This window comes from Euprymna scolopes, chromosome 23, assembly GCF_053919585.1.
Source record: "Euprymna scolopes isolate OS-2025 chromosome 23, ASM5391958v1, whole genome shotgun sequence".
Taxonomy (NCBI): domain Eukaryota; kingdom Metazoa; phylum Mollusca; class Cephalopoda; order Sepiida; family Sepiolidae; genus Euprymna; species Euprymna scolopes.
The window spans coordinates 54,756,699-54,774,826 of record NC_136504.1 but is presented as its reverse complement, the minus strand read 5'-3'; the positions used below and the strand labels follow the sequence as shown (position 1 = coordinate 54,774,826).

General features: G+C 34.9%; 1 protein-coding gene across 1 annotated transcript in view; it reads right to left on the bottom strand.

The window, feature by feature from the left end:
• The window catches only part of LOC145245903 (uncharacterized), a 49,022-nt gene extending 32,060 nt beyond the window's left edge, over nt 1-16,962 (bottom strand). The window contains exons 1-4 of the mRNA XM_080107639.1: nt 16,602-16,962; nt 2,392-3,310; nt 1,398-1,802; nt 194-351 (exon numbers count right to left, since the gene is read on the bottom strand). Of these exons, the coding sequence (XP_079963765.1) occupies nt 194-351; nt 1,398-1,802; nt 2,392-3,283 (1,455 nt within the window). The 5' untranslated portion in view covers nt 3,284-3,310; nt 16,602-16,962. The remainder of the gene's footprint in view (nt 1-193; nt 352-1,397; nt 1,803-2,391; nt 3,311-16,601) is intronic.
• Nucleotides 16,963-18,128: the final 1,166 nt, after the last annotated feature.

Sequence of the window (18,128 nt, the reverse complement as noted above, 5' to 3'; positions counted from 1 at the left end):
TTTTTATTCATTTTATTTATAATGTGTTTTAAAATTTTCCAACTACCATGGAATTTCCACGGGTTCTGCTAGTTATTATTATTTCTAGTGATTATATTATTGTTCTTCTTATTGTTATTTATTGCTAAATTGACATATACAAATCTAGAAGATTATTTCAAATAGATTTTACAAATTCTTTTGAATTGCTTACCATTTTTATTTTTTGTTTCAATCTAAGAACTGCTCCGGTTAAATTCTCTGGAGTGCCAGAAAAATCAGAAAATGTAACCCAAAGTGCAAGTTTGTCTTCATGAAGTTTTGTGGAAGTTTTCGGGATTGCTCCATGTCCAACGTTTTTAACGTCTTTAGCTTTAAAAGATAAACGTAAAAATAAATCAATACAGAGTGATTAAAAAGATGTCATTCACCAACGGAATCATTAATAAAATTCAAAATTCTATCTGCAATTCAAACCATATTCGTTACAAATAAATTTACATTTATGCCTGACTTGTCCACCAAGTTTTAACCATAAATATTCAACAGTCTCTGTTTTATCATCAATGTTTAATAATATGCTCCATATACGCATCTCTGTGTCGCAAGCACACTCGGATATTACTGGTTTGCAGTGATAATTACTACTGGTCAGGAGACTTGAATCCAGTCACAAAGTCACCCTTGACTCCATAGGTTGGCATTTTTACCTCAAGGCCGCCGGCAATTAACACAAGAATTGAAGGAAATTAAGTGTCTATAAATTCCAAACCAGTGGGCATACATAGTAAGCAACTAGAAAGTATTCAACGACAGGAAGTTGAAATGTTGCACTTGTGCTAAAGTTGACTTCTTTTTCTTAATTCCCTAAAGAGAGCTTAATTTAATTTTTTAAATTTCTTATGACTATAACATTTAAAAAAAAATAAATATTAATAATCATTGTTGTTGTGGAGACACCCACTAATTAACATAGGTGGGTGAGTGAGGTATATAAAGGTATCAATCACCAATACCGGGGGGGGGGGGTCTGCAACGACCGCCAAATAGGCAAGACGCCTATATTGCCTCCAGTAAGACATGCAACACGCCACCTGCCGGAATATCTCCAACTGAAGTATATCTGAAGACATGTAAATATGTATATAACTTTTTTTCTTAATATATTATTGTTGTACCTTTATTTTCCGTGTTCTTGTTAATTATTTGTGCAGACACAACAATTGTTATACCTACAGACACTAGTGTTTCATGCTTATGTAATCATCAGTGTAGGAAGTGATGATTACAGCCAGTTGGTAGACTTGAACCTAGCCACAAAGATGCATTTGACTTTTGTAGGCTAGCATTCTACCTACACACACATATAAAATAACAGTTGCTAAACCACCAAAAAAAAAAAAGTTCAATACAATTACCTGCCAGTTTTTCATAAATCCCTTTAGTTGAAAAAGTCTTCGCAATTTTGGCTTGAATTTTAGGAGTGTCTACAATAATAGCTATGCCTTTGCAAGAAAAAGAATCTGAAGGATGTTCCTGATCAAATGAAGACAAGACATTCGCAAGGCCATTGCAAAATTGTTTTTGGACTTTAGGATTTGGAGAAGACAAGTAAATTCCAGTGATTTTAGATTTGAAGCCATTCTCGGTACCAACCTCCAACATCTGGAAACACTCTGCAAGGATACTCTCAAAATCAACTGTCATACCATATATTTGCATTGAAGGGAGCTCAACAAGAAGTCTTTGGTTAAATGGAAAATTCCACGTTTCACCTTTCCAGATTTTGTCACCGTTTGGAAACTCCTTGGCAACTGTATATTCTACAAAAGAAATAAGCACAATATGATATAATAAAAATATGCAGGCGAACCGGTGTTCGTTTAGATCTAGCATTTATTTTAAAACTTAAAATAAATTCAATTGAATTATTTCCCTTTGAATGCATACAGCGAATCTATTATCGATGGCATTTAAACATTCATTTAAATATCATAGACTCTTTCATAATTAAAAAAATAAAATGCAACACTCAAGAACAACACATAGCTATCAACTGGAACACAGCATTTATATATATTAAAAAATAGTTTTATGTAACACAGTAGTTTTTTTTTATTAGTGGTGTGGAGTATTAACTATCTCTTGCCTGGTAATCCGTAATGAAGTTAGTAAGGTTGATGCTCATTAATATCAAATTAAAATCCATTATATTTTTATAGAGCAGGCTTAGAAATGTTTTGATACATACAGCTACGTATTAATTCATATTTATCCATTTATCCTCAGCGTACATATTTCCTAGTAAATAAAACAAAGAATCTTAAAAATATAATTTTGTTTTCATTTTAACATTTTTAAAGTTAAAAAACAAAACGAAAAAAGACAAATGAATCTCAGACATTCACTTACCTGTTTGATTGTGTGAGAATTGCCATTGCAACCGAATGTGGTTATCAAAAGGGAGACAATCAGGGTTTGAAGAGACAAGACAAACCATGCGGGTCTGCTGAGTGAAAACGAGATTCTCCATAGGTAATTTTGGGGTAAATACATTTCCTATAACTTGATATTTCTTTTGAATATCAAGCAGTAATTTATCTTTATTTGCCATAAACGCTTGCGCTTCAGATTCCGTAAGGATACAACTTTGACTGATAATTGTTTCTAGCTTAGATTTCAGAATTTCCAACGATTCAGGACTCAAGTTCATCATCATGAGTGGAGTGTCGAGTGATTCATGTTGCTTTTTGCTTTTCAAAATGGCGGACATTTCTTCATGGTTTTTCAGATAATCCACAAACGGCTTGTAGACAAAAACAGACAGAGATTGCACAGAGTCTATATCTTCTGGGATTACTTCAGATTCTTTGTACGGTAAGAAGTTGTTGATCATTTTAGATACGTGCTCGTTGTGATGAGGCGCTATGAAAATATACGATTTCGAGAAATCCGAGTCAGTGTGAATAGCGCAAATATAGTCATCTGTCAAAAAATCAGTAAACGCAAGCCAAGATTCACTGTTTTCAGCTAACCAACCCTTCATCGCAGACGAATGGTAGAGCTTCACTGGTTCATCCATTAAGATCAATTGCATTTTAGCCAGGGTATTCTTGGAAGCAGTAGCACGTATCAATTCTTTATTGATCATTGTCAAAGAGATTTCTTCTCTGAACGCATTTCTAAATGCATTGGATACAATATCGGCATCACTTTGCAACAAAGACAAGAATGAAGGGGTGACCAAGATATCCTGTGTTCCCAAACTATTTTCCTCTTCCTTATCTGCCATTATTGCTTCCATATACTGCACCAAAATGTCTCAAAGAGTCTGGAAGAAAAATTGAAATAATATTATTGGGTTTATTCTTGTACAGTGAGGCCCAAATTAAATGTCTCCCCTCCACAGAATCATTAATGAAATTTACAATCCTTTCTGGTATCCAAGTTAAATAAATCCAAGCACAGCTGACTTAGCAAAATGATTATCTCCTGTCTCGATACTCTCAACCAACAACACCTCTGCTTTAGATATTGTTAATCTCCCCCGTATCGGATCATTCGAGTAATTTCGAGGCCTACCATAAAATATTTTACCGGTAAAATTTTTTCTTTGAATACTTGGAATGCATCTCTTTCGAGACCCTTTCTGATAATGTAACCAAACCAGTTTATTTTTCTTTTCTGGATAACTTTTTGATATCATTTTGTAACCTATGAGTTTTTTTTTAAATTTAGATGAATTTATGGCAATCCAGACTGGTTTTGTGTTTCTTTGTTTATTATCTATCATTATTGGAACTACAAGTGCATTTGTCTTATGGTTTGAAACTCAGGCAAGTAAATTTAAACATCTATATAAACGCTAAATAATATTGCTCTTCTCTTACCAAAAAAATCACAGGGAGGTGATGATAGTTCAGTGGTTAAGGGCATGGACTTACGACCCTGGTATCTCAAGTTCGAATCCAGTTTGCTGCACAAAAATCACTTTCACTTAAGATATTGACAACCTTTATGTGGTCCCTCCCGTAAGTACCTGATGTCTTTCTAGAAATAATTCTGACCAGAAAAATATCAGGGAAACCAATGCCAACAACAGAATCTTTCGATTCATATGATGATGATGACTAAAAACACAATGCTACTACAATTTATGAAAAATAAAAGAGTTGATTTTATTCTCAACTTTTTATTGATGTTATTGGCATTATACAAAACACTGTTAGAAACTCATCCAATATTTGTGACCGTGACATATATTAGGTGGGGTTCTGTTGTATTAGTTAAGTCCCTTGGACAAATCGGAAGTTATGAAGAGTTACTTCCCCTATACATATGCCTGTCATCAGGGTTGCAGAGTTGGAGTCAGAGGGAGTTAGAGGTTTTAGTTGGAGTTGGAGTCGGAGTCAGATTTTTATAGTACTAGAAGTTGGAGTCGGAGTCAGAATTTTTTTATCCGACTGACTCCTTAAGTCCGATAAATTTATTTTTTTACATGGTTTTCCTGTTTGGTTTTACCGGTTGCACAATTTAGCAGTTTTTGTATGGTTTTGATTTTATTTTTGGAGATATATCATATTTTGTACTGAACTGAAATGTTTCCACTTCATGAAGATATTTCGGTCTATCGGATCACTACAAATCTTGTCTGGACAGCTGCTTTCGTTTTGGTTCTGACGTCACACAGGATCAATGAAAATTTTGTCTTTGAGTGAGACCACCGTAGATTACATTGAATAACAATCAAATTGTAATCCGAAAGTTATCCAGTTCCTGAATCAAATAGAATTTTGCAATTGGATTAATCTGGGATCAATCCAGAATTGCAATCTTATCCGAAAAAAATGGGCCTAAATCAATAAGAAGCAACCCATGCTACTATAGACCTTTATAGCTTTTTATTTGTTTAATTGTTTTTTGTTTTTTTTTTACATAGAAGTCACCACTTATCAAGGCCTGGATGCCACTCGAGGATAAGGGTAAATGAGTGTACAGAAGTCAATGGGACAATATTATAGTAATTGTTTGTAGTGGAAATTTGGTAAATTGGATTACTTAAGGGGATGGCTGATCAAGAATTTGTTTATGTTGGACTTGAAGATGACCAAATTGTAGTCAGCTGGAAAGCAGGTACAAAGGAGAGAGTTCCACAGGCATGCAGTTTTAAGAAAGAAGCTTTGTTCATGGAATCTATGTTTAGGTTTAGGCACAGAGAAAGAGTGTGGGAAATTATTGATAGTGGTTTCAGTTAGACGAGTGTTTTTCATGAAACTTTGGGGAAAGGGGACCATAGATTGGAGCTCAGACGAACACCTGCCATGAAAATAACGATAAAGCAGAGACATGTTCGCAACATCTCTTCTGTAGGAAAGATGTTGCAAGGAAGAGAAAAGGGCATCCCCCAATAGGCTACAAAGTCTATTTTGAACTTTGTTGAAGCAGGATAAGATCTTTCTAGCAGCTCCTGCCCAGATGTGGCAACAATACTCCATCCTTGGACAGACGTAGAGAATTGCATTAGCAGTGAGATATCTACTGGAGCAGTAGAAGGATCCTACCATTTTTCCAGTGACCTTGGCAACGGATTTAATGTACGTGTTCCATTTCAGATCAGAAGTAAAGGGCAAACCTAGAAGTTTAAAAAAAAATGGAGTCTCCCCAAGACGAGAGCCATTCATTCAATTGATGTCAGATGGGGATCAGAGCGTTGATGATGTAAAGATAGAAGTTTGGTTTTAGATGCATTAAAAGTAACCAGCCACTTCTTTTCCCATTGCACCACGTGATCAAGATCAGAAGAGAAAGAATCAAAGAGAACTTGGTCGTTTACGGCCTTTGATGTGTTGCCATAGATGGTAGTGTCGTCAGCAAAAATGTCTACAAATGATCTTAAGATATGATTTGGAAGATCATTGATGTAGATCAGGAAGAGAGTTGGGCCCAGGATTGACCCCTGAGGGACTCCGGCATTAATACTGTGAGCTTCTGATTTCTGCCCATTAACCACTACTCTTATGAACCTATCAGATAAAAATGATTTAATAATTGAAAAGACATTTCCAGCTATACCGTAGCTGGAGATCTTGTGAAGCAGGCCTTTATGCCATACTCTATCAAAGGCCTTTGGTATGTCAAGAGCAATTGCTCTAGAAAGGAAACCTCCATTGAGAGATTCACTAATTCTATGAGATATAACCATTAGCACATCTGCTGTAGATCTAGCAGAATGGAAACCATATTGCATGGCACTAAGAAGGTTGGTTTGCTGAGGTGGTTAACTACTTCTCTATTTAACACAGATTTGGGCAACTTACTCATGACGCACAGGAGACTTATTGGTCTCTACTGAGAGAGATGATCGATCACTTGAGTCCTTAAATACAGGACATACTGATGAGGTTTTCCAGGGTGTTAGGAAGCAATTCTCCTTAAGACAACGCTTAAACAGCTTTATAAGTATGGGAGCTACTTCTGGTTGAAGCTTTTTTAACACTATAATTGAAATGCCGTCAGGACCAATTGCTTTACTGGAATCAAGGTTTTTGATTAGCTTGGCAACATCATGCACAAATATTTGTATGTTGCATAGCGTGTTTTCTGATACAGGAGAAAATATACAGGGTTGACGGCCTTAGTCGCATAGGGTAGAATAAGTTGCAAAGTTCTTGGCAAATAGTTTGGCTTTGTCTGATGCTGACAAGATTACCTCAGGTCCATTGATGATGGTTGGGATAGAGCACATGCTTCTGTTCAGGATCCTGTTCGCTATTTGCCAAAACTGGTGGGAACCAAGCCACTGCTCAGCTACTTTGGACAACGGACTGAGCATACAACTCTCTCGTATTCTTTATTACTCTTTTACAGTGGTTGCTGGCAGTCCTGGAAGCAACTTTAGTCTCAGTAGTTTCCTGTTTTTGCTTTGATCCTCTTTTCATAAAGGCAATATTATCTTTTAAAAAATTTATTCTCTGTATAATACTTCCCTCCTCTGATGAGAAGCATTTGGCTTTGAAATGCTATGGCCTAAAGAGGTTTCCCTATCCTTAAACATTGTATTCTATTTTAAGCTGATAGCATAATAAAATTTCACTGTAAATATTTTTATCCCTTTGTTATCTTAACTTATTCTATAAAGCTGGTTGAGTTTATATGTGAGTATATTTATTATACAAGTGAATGTTAAACATAAAAAATAATATACATGAAAAGTAATTATAAAATGCTGAATAGGTGTAGGAGGCTGGTATATGGATGTGCAGAATAGATTTCCAAATAGGGGTCAAGGAGTCAGGAGTCGGAGTCAGGAGTTGGAGTCGAAGTTGAAGATATCAAAGGAGTCGGAGTCAGACTTGGCATCCTAGGAATTCTATGAGTTGGAGTCAGAGTCACACTTTTACCATCCGACTCCACAACCTTGCCTGTCATAGCATCTTTTGTAAATAAAGCTTGTATTCTTTAGTTCTTGTTCCTTTTCTTATCCATTCTTTATCACAGCCATCCTATTGGATTCCCCCCCCCCCTCCAACATGACATGGTGTCAGAAGTGGGATGGAGCTGCCATGATAAATAATAACGATTTGGTATAAAATAACCTATGTTATAAGATCTTACCTTTCGCATTTAACAGCTATGCACGTGGTCGTTCTTTTTTTTTTTTTTTAACTTGTGTGGAAAAACAAATGTCATTGCTTATTCATTATTTCCAATTCGATTCATTTTGGTAAAAAATATGTCCTGGTAATCCCAAGTTCCACCACCAACAATAGATTGGTCCAGTGCAAACCTTGCCAAATCGATGGACAGATTTATTTGGCAGGTCAGGCTTCATTTTGAAGGTCCAATGCACAATGTTAACGACGATATCAAGGTTAGATATCTTTTGTTATGGGCTGGTGCCAAAGGACAAAAAATAAGTGACACATTTGTCTTTCAGCATGAAGAAGAAAGGATAGTCGAAAACTACATTAAATACCTTAGACAGTATGCAAACCCAAGGTCTAATTTTTGTGTGATAAAACACAAATTGCTGCAGTGCAAACAAAATTTGGATGAATCAGCATACTCATTTTTGAAACAGCTTCGTCAAATAGCCAAATAATGTAAGTCTGGCCAAATACTGGAGGATATTCTTGTCGCCGACCTCTACATATCCGGAATTTATCCAAAGTCATCACAGAAATTCTTAAAGAAGGTAATGATTTAACTACGCATAGTAGAAACAGAGGAGGTGATTTGCAAGCAAGTTGAAGCGATATGCACCTCAGTGGAAGAGAGCAGTACACATGTAATACAAGCAAGGAATAGTAAAAAGCCAACACAGCGTGGATATTGTGGCAAAGGATATCCTCGAGGATAACGCCCAGCAAAAGGAAAATCGTACATGATATGCAACAAAAACGAACATTTTGCCAACGTTTGCCGCTCCAAGATGGGAGATAACAAACAAGTATAAAAAAGAACGACACAGCCAGTCACGTAAAAACAAACGAATCCACATGGTGACACAAGGTGAAAGCGACATTAGTGGTTCAAGAGAAGACATTCATTTACACACCATTCAGCAGTTGCCATCATCCACTACCGAGGCGTATGCTAAATTAAAAATTAGCAATAGTCAGATGCAAATAGACATAGATCCGAAGGTCAATACATATGCTTTGAGCAACCTTTTACCCAAGAAAATATACAATAAACTACTTGGAGTACCACTCAAAGTAACAGTGATTGACCAAAAAGGAACATGCCGGCTAGGGGTAAGATTCAGCAACAAATTTTTTTGGTGCAACATTCTATATTGTGAATTCCAAAGGGCCCATATTAATAGGACTACATACATCAAGGGAGTTAGGGCTAGTGACCCTAAGCTTAGCTGTAAAATCAGTCGATACAGACAGTTCCAAACTCATCAGGTGCAAACAAACGATGACCAAACATCACAAAAAAATACAAAGCCCATTCTAATGCCAAGACGTATTTGATGCTATTTGGTGTCTACCAGGTGATTATACTATTCATGTGCACCCCAAAGTACCTCCAGTTGTATATCCACCACAATGAATTCTGATAGCTCTCAAAGAGAAGTTAAAATTGGAATTAGACTCCTTAGTGGCACAAGGCATAATATCCCCAGAGACTGAACCAACACCATGGGTAAATTCATTTATTGGTGTGACCAAAACAACAGTTCAGTCAGGCTATGTCTAAACCCTCAGGACTTAAATAAAGTAGTGTGCAAATCACATTATACAACTCCAACGTTTGAGGATGTCACCACGGAGCTAAATGGTGCAAGATGGTTCATAATCGTCGACATTAAATCTGGGTACTGGAATCTAAAACTGGACGAGAATTCCAGAAAACTCACAACATTCATAACACCATAAGGTAGATATATGTTCAACAGGTTTCCGTGGGAGTAAAATGTGCCCAGGATGAATTTCAGAGGGCCATGCAAAAGAATTTTGGTGACCTTAAAAACGTCCTTTCTATATGTGATGACATAATCATATAAAGATTTGAAGAAGATGGTAGTGATCATGATGAAGCACTTAAGCAATTAATGCTTAAGGCAAGAGAAAAAACTGCAGATTCAACTCAGAAAAATTTGTAGTAAAAACATCCGAAATAACCTTTTTTGGTCACATCATTTTGAAACAGGGTATCAAACCTGATCCTAAGAAAGTAGAGGCGACTATGCAAATGCAATAACCCAAGAATGTAAAACAACTCTCCAGTTTCTGAGGATTTTCACCACGACTCGCAACCTTAACTAAACCCCTTCGCAACTTGACATCAAAAAGAAATGAATTCACATGGTCATCCAAGCAACAAAAACATTTGAAGAAATCGAAGAAGAGATCGGAAGAAATACAACACTCCGATATTTTAACCTAAAAGATGGATGCGTTGACTGCAGTTTTGCTACAAAAGGGGATGCCAGCTGCATTCGCAAGCAAGACACTGTCAGGCCCAGAAACTCAATGCTCAAACATCGAGAGGGAATTGTTAGCCAAAACAATACCAATTGCAGACTGTCTATCACAAGTGTCATCAAGGCTTAGCAAGCACATTGAAGGAATTCACCTTAATGTCCACAGTGTGGTGAACTATCTTAATTTTTCACCAACCAGAATAGAGAACATCGGGGTTGAGAGATTGCAAGACCCATTACTAAAAGAACTTGTAAATATGATAATGTCCAGCTAACTAGCTGTCTCTTACCATTTTGGAACTTTAGAGATGAGATTGAGGTTCAATAATTCCCCCCATTCTTTATCTGTGCCTAAACCTAAACATAGATTCCATGGACAAAGCTTCTTTCTTAGAACTACATGCCTGTGGACCTGTAGGTGTGTCAGAAATTTCATGAAAAATATTGAATAATTCCACCCCGCCTTTCCAAGCTTATAACTCCTCGGAAAATGTAATTCAAGCACTAATTTTTTTTTCAATTAAAGGAGCAAGGACCAAGGTTTCATTAAAAAACAAAACAAAAACAAAACAATAACAAACAACGTGTTTTTTTTAAAAAAGGTTTTAAACTTCTGACTTTACAGGTAAATTTCTAAAAAACACTACTTTTTTTTTGTTTTAAATTTGAATATATTATTTATTTATCTTTTCTCTTCAATTTGTGATATACGTGGGAAATGATGAGAATTAGCAGCGAACTGGATGTTAACGCATCCACCATGAGAGACAAAATGAAAAATCGTCTTTTGCACATGGCTCCACGCATCGCTTCCGCTTGGGAAAAAAAAAAATAAGATAACCACAAAATAATTATCGACCAATGGCAGAGCTCCGCGCCTAAAATAAACACCTCAAATATCACAGTCACTGGGAGTCAGTTTGCCACTATAAAACGAGGGTTTTAGGGAACCAGGAGAGAGGAGGAGAAAGAAGACGAAGACGCCGAGCTGCTAGCGCTGATGAAAGCAGAGACTCGCTTTCCAGTTACAAGCCAGGACACGCATCACCGACAGCAGGATGACCGGTCTACCCTAACCCTCTCCATCGTCCAAAAGATAAGTTACATTTTACGAACATTCATTCCTTATCAATTCATACATACCTACAAACATTTTACGAACATTCATTCCTTATCAATTCATACATACCTACAAACAGTTTACGAACATTCATTCCTTATCAATTCATACATAACTACAAACAGTTTACGAACATTCATTCCTTGTCAATTCATACATACCTACAAACATTTTATGAACATTCATCTCCTTTGTTAAATACCTTTTTCATAAAAAACCCAGGCCATATATACATAACACTTTAGTGGGCAAATTAATTATTTACTTTTTAATAGACATTTCAAAATGGGAGGCGTGAATTAATTCGACCCCCTGTCTTTCCAAGCTTATAACTACTCGAAAAATGTAATTCAAGCCCTAATTCTTTTTCAATTAAAGGAGCCAGAGCCAAGGTTTCATTAAAAAAAAAAAATAACAAAAGAAAAAACAAACAACGTGGTTAAAAAAAAAAAAAGGTTTTAAACTTCGGACTTTACAGGTAATTTTCTAAAAAACACTACTTTTTTTTTTGTTTTAAATTTGAATATATTATTTATTGATCTTTTATCTTCAATTTGTGATATATAAAACTTTGGTGACTAAATTAATTATTTACTTTTTAATAAACACTTGAAATGGGGGGGGGGCGTGAATTAAAAAAAAAGTTTGTCTAAAATATTATATTCTATTTATTGGAAAGAGCATAAAATTTCACATTGACCCTAAAAATATCGTAAAAATTGAATCAATAGAAAAATTTTGATAGATTTTTTAAGTTTAAAAATTGAAAAATACTGAGCTCGTAAAATTCAATTAATTTCATTACTGTTTATTAAAAGATAAAAAAAAGTATTTCTATTACTTTTAAAACAACTTTAATAGTTTATTTTGGAGGTACAATCCATAAAGAAAATAAACAACCCACTTTTAAAAGAGAAATTACGAGTTTTTTATATTTTATTCGCAGTTTCGTGTTAGTGGGTGTCAAAAATTCCTACAAAAATTCTGACACACCTAGTGGACTTGTCTTCTGTTTTCCTGCTTTCCAGCTGACTACAATATGGTTGTCTTCAAGTCCAATGTAAACAAGTTCTTGATACCATTCCCCTTAAGTTAACAAACTTACTGAATTTTCATTACTGACAATTACTCAATTGACTACTGTGCACTCTTTCACCCTTATCCTCGAGTGGCCCATGGGCCTTGATAAGTGGTGATGCCTATGTAAAAAAAAAGAAAAGAAAAAAGATGGTACTTTGCTAAAGAGCAATAAAATCCTAATACCAACCTCCCTACAAAGACGTATATTGGAAGAACTTTATGCATCACAATGCATCATATCAAGGAGTTGAGAAAACCAGACTAAGAGCCCTGTAGTGGACTGGTGGATATATTATACATCCCCCAGTCGTACAAAATAGAAAAAATGATTTGAATTGGGAAAGGAAAAATGAATTGCTTTGAGGAAGGAACGAACAACGCGTTTACTTGAATTAAACGAACTAGGATTTATTTTGCGAAGAAATAAGTGAAAGAAAAGGGTACAGCACGTGTTCATGTCCGCGTTCGTCTCTCGCTGTTTACTGGTGGGAAGGAAAGTCTATTGTCGTAGAGAGAGAAAGAGAGAAAGTCAATCCAGTTTGGTGTGCGTCTCTCGCTGTTAGCTGGTGAGGAGGAAAGTCTATTGTAGTATAGAGAGAGAATGAGAAAAAGTCAATCCAGGCCATGGAGATAGAAAATGTATAAAGTGTACATACTGTCTGTTAGCTCGTGCCGCATACATAGTCGCAGGGGATGTGACGCGCGCGAGCGTGCGCCTCCCAAAAGGGAGGCGGCTGGTTAGCCGAACCTCTCAGCTCGAGAGCTGGTCCGAAAAAGGGCTGGAAACAGCTTGTCTCTTGCTTTTATAATTGTTTCTGGTGGTCTTTTGCGAATGTGTGGATTCCCTTTGAAAGGGAAGTGACGTCGTTCATCTGTGCGTACGTTAGCGTGTGTGTGTATACACGTGAATGTGAGTGTATGTACATGAACGTGAATATATGTGCATGTGTGGATGTGCGCGTGTATGTTTGTGTGCGCGTATGTATGTGACAAGTAATATAGCTCGAGACGTGAACGCGTGTTTTTGTGTCAGACTAGAAAAGGCTCCCACAGCCCGGCCAGTTCTATATTGGGTAGGGATAAATAAGGACGTTGAAGATAGAGTGGTTAATGGTCACACCTGCAAAAAATATCAGGCAAATATCCCTGCCGAATCGATACACCAGCATGAAACCCCTAGCTACCCTTGGCAATATGTCAGCACGGATTTGTTTTCTCTGGCTGAAAATAAATAAATAAAAATAAATAAAACCTCCAATTTCTTCTTGGTCAAGAGGTTTGCCTTTTTTTCTGTTGTTCTTGGCCTTCGGGCCGGGATCAAAGTGTAGTATCTGTTCCGGCAGATACTGCAAGCTAAGACCCTATGTGGGGGCGACCCCACAGATAGGACCTTGGTCAATGTAGGGGCAACCCTTCATACCAATTGTCACTATCCAGCTCCCTTACTCCCGGGGAGTTGGTCCCCATTTCCCCTTCACTCCTCACATTAAAAATCGGCCTTGTGCCTAATTTGCTCGGTGGGGGAGCAAATAAATACCGGGATCAAAGTGTAGTATCTGTTCTGCAGATGGTGCAGTGCTGCACTTAAGGTAATTTGTCCCAGTCAATGGAGGGGAAACCCTCTATACTGGGATAATTACTATTTTGGGACCCAACCAGAGTGCCCTCCCCCCTTTTTTTTTCGGGGAGCTGGTTTAACCCCACTTTAAAAATGACCTCGTGTCACATTTTGCTTTGGTGGGAAAGCAGATAAATACTAATTATATGACAAATAAGTAATAAACAAGAATTTTTTTTCCAAACACAAAATATTTGAAAACCAAAACATTTATTGTATAAAAATGTATCAATATATAATTGTAAAAACATTTATTTAAACGTCTGCATAAGAAAATAAAATTTTAATAAAATAATTTCGTAATGAAAGCAACATTGGATTTTTATAAAGTTTTTTTTTTTTTTTTTTTCGAATAAATAAATAATTTAATTGAAACATTTTTCGAATTTAAGCTACTTTGAAAGGTCAGCAACAAATTAATAATTTAAATGAAACCATTTTTCCGAAGTAAAGCAACAGTAACACTGGATTTCAAATTGCGTTCGCCCAGTTTAGACAATTATGAATATGTCATTTTCATTTTCTGTTTTTAATTATAATTTCTTTTTCATTTTCTATTTTTAATAAAAAAAAATGTTTCATTGAAAAACTTCCCCGTTTTCATTAATTAATTCGAAACATTTCCAATTAAACAATTATGGATATATGTTCTCTTTCACTTTCTTTACATTTTTTTTTCATAATTATTCCTGGAAGTAATTAATATCTAGTTTAATTTTTTGGGTTATTTATTTCGGTACTTCTACAATTTATCGCCGAAACTGGAGATGTCTTTATTTCACACACCTGTCGTTGAAATCCAAGAGAGAAATCAGTATTTTAAACTATGACCGAAGCATGAAATAAATGACAAAATTAAACTAGATAATGATTTTTCGGTTTCCTTTAAATTAATTTGTTGTTGTGTTGACCCTTCAAAGTTGTTTTAATAAAAAAAAAAAAAAAATGTTTCATTGAAAATATTATACGGATATATGTTCTCTTTCACTTTCTTTCTTTCTTTATTTTTTTCATAGTTCTTTCCGGAAGTAATTAATGTCTAGTTTAATTTTTTTGTTATTTATTTCTAACGTCGGTCATAGTTTAAAATACTGATTTCTCCCTTGGATTTGAACGACAGGTGCCCGAAATAAAATGGCGTCTCCAGTTTCGGCGATAAACTGTAGAAATACTTTTATTTCTAACTACGGACCTAGTTTAAAATACTGAGTACTTTACGGGGAACGTGGACCCTGCGTAAACGGATTTTAATTTAATAGCTGCTCCCTGAGGTGTTCTTTCCCTTTCTTCGTATATATCTCGCACTTTTTTCTTTTTTTTTAAAATCAAACGCCTTAAGTGTTTCTACGTGTTTTTAAAAATGTTAGGAACTGATGACGCCCCCCCTCCCACCAAACTTGAAAAAATGCTAACGATTACATATCCAGTTACCGCAATCGGCGCAATGTGGCCCAAAAGTGGGTGCTCATTTGACGTTAAATTTATATAGGAAAGTGATCCCACTCTAAAATGCTAATTTTTTTTATTAAAAAATTCCTTCTTTGATATTATCGGTACTGGTCGCGATTAGAGTTCCCTGCCGAACACCCCAAAAAAAACACTGACTTCTCCCTTAGTTGCCATAGTAACTAAACGATCATGAATTTTTATCGACTGTGTTTTACTGTTTATGAATATTGAAATAAAAGACATTACTACCCGTTTATTAATAATATTTCACTTTTAATCACTTTTATCAACTTTTTTTTTACTGTTTTACTGTTTATGTGTCACTTTTATCGACTTTTTCTTTTATTTTTTAAATAGCATTTTCTTTTTAAATGACGACGTTTTTAGTGTTTATGAATATTAAAAGAAAATAATTACTAAACATTTCTTAATAAAAAAATGGGTGCTAGTGCACTGCACTGGACTGCACATGATCCGCGCTATATTTTAAATCGTATTTCTAAGCTTAATTAAATTTTAATGTTTTTTTTTATTCAATTGTAAGGTTAAAACGTAGTCATTTAAAAAGAAAATGCTATTTAAAAAATAAAAGAAAAAGTCGATAAAAGTGACACATAAACAGTAAAAAAAAGTCGATAAAAGTGATTAAAAGTGAGATATTATTAATAAATGTGTAGTAATGTCTTTTATTTCAATATTAAAACAAAGTCGATAAAAAATTCATGATCGTTTAGTTACTATGACAACTAAGGGAGAAGTCAGTGTTTTTTTTAGGGTGTTCGGCAGGGAACTCTAATCGCGACCAGTACCATATTATCTTTAAACGTATTAGCTAAAAAAAAAAAAAAATGAGTAGAATTTAGTTTCTTTTTAGGAGGTAAACTACGCAGAATTAGGTTGTAAAAAATACCAAAAGAAATAAAGCTGTTTCGTTTCATTTTGATAATAATTTCCGGTTCGATGTTTTGCTGCCTTGATTCAACCTCGAGATTGTTTCGTTGGTCCAAATCACACTCATGGTAAAAAGAACCAGTCAGTATTTCTCGAAAGGGTATACCTCCGGTTCTTCACTGAAGAACCGGAGTTTATATCGGCCGAAACGTTATGAATATATAACAAAGATGAGCAGTGATCACACTAGTCCAAATTATAAAAAATATTAATCCTTGTCTAAAAAACAAACAAACAAAAACAAACAAACAAAAAAATAGATTCTAACATTTTTGTATAATTACAAAACAAAACAAAAACAAATTAATGAACTCAATAATAATAATAATAATAATAATAATAATAATAATAATAATAATAATAATAATAATAATTATGAGACGCTTTACGTTGTTTTTCGAATGGAAATAATAATAATAATAATATTAACAATAATAAGAAGTTTAAAAAATAAAAAAATAAAACATTACCACTAGAAAAAGTTGGACGATCTGAGTAAGTTTCAGTATTTTTTCTAACTTGAAAAAGTGAAACTAGTTTCTTATCACGTGATCGCAACTACAGTACATTTTTTACGAAGTATTTCCAAGAAAGTATACTTTAGTTTCAATTTCAATTTAAGCAGAAAATTCACAGAATTCAAGCCATTTTACTAATAAGTTGGCGTGAATAAACAATTGGGGAGTGGGATGATGGGTAGGATTACTGCACGTGTGCACGTTAGGCTAAAAAGTAACGTAAAAAATAAAAATATGTTGCCTGTTTACAATAAACCCGAAACCTCGCCACTTAAAAAGCGGCACACCTTCTGTCGGAGTGACCGTCGAAGACGTATCCTCAATTGGTATCAATGTATCTGAATAAAAATTAAGTGAGACACAGAACGTGTAGTATCTGTTCCGGGCAAAGTACTAAATCGCGGCGTTAAGTAAAGTTATGCAATATGATCCCAAAAGACGGCCATTTAAAATAATTTGTTATGATTTACTTAATGTTTACATATTTAAAGTTTGTATTTCTCAATACAAAATGTGTATTTCTCAATAAATTTTAACTCGAAAAGATCCCTCATGTGATATTAAAAAAAAAAAAAATGTCTACACAGATTTTTTTTTCTCTTAATAAACCGCGATTTAATGACTATGTCCTGTTCCAACGCGACACTCGGTCTTGGGGCGCCCGGAAAACTCGTATGCCGAAAACTCGTCTCTTTTGGCTAGATAAGAAACCACTCGGGGTTTGTATTAGTGAACACATAGATTCGAAAAAGTTGTCAAAAAACAAACATATAACAAATAAATCTTATCAAAAGCAAGATAAGTTATTTTTCTACCAAACTGGATATATTTTTCGTGTGTTTATTCAATATAACATGTTTATTCAGCTCGAAAAATATACATTGTTAACTGATGTATTGGAAAATTTTAAATGGCGCCCGACTCATTCTTTAACACGGTAAGTTCGGGAAAAGGTGTTATAAATAATAAACTAGAGAAAATACTATTAAAAAACCACCGAATATATGTCAACCTATGTCACGGTAATATATATTGAGCGAGTTTCTAACAGTATTTTGTCTAGTTTTATATTTATAGCACCTTTTCTCAAACTTACCGTGTTAAAGAGAGAGTCGGGCGCCATTTTTAATGTTCCAATACATCGGTAAACACAGTATGTTTTTCGAGCTGAATAAACATGTTACATTAAATAAAAACACTGAAAACATATCCAGTTAGGTAGAAAAGTAACTTATCTTGCCTTTAATAGCATTTATTTGTTATATATTTATTTTTGACAACTTTTTCGAATCTATGTGTACAAACCCAAAACTCGTCCCTTATTAAATAAATATCGATTGAAAACACATTTTATGACCGTTCTTGAAGGAAATATTGTTTTTAAAGGCGACTACGCGACGCAGTACGCACCCCATAATATTTCTAAAAAATATTTTTAACTCTTATTAAAAAAAAAATAATAATAATAAACTTGATTAC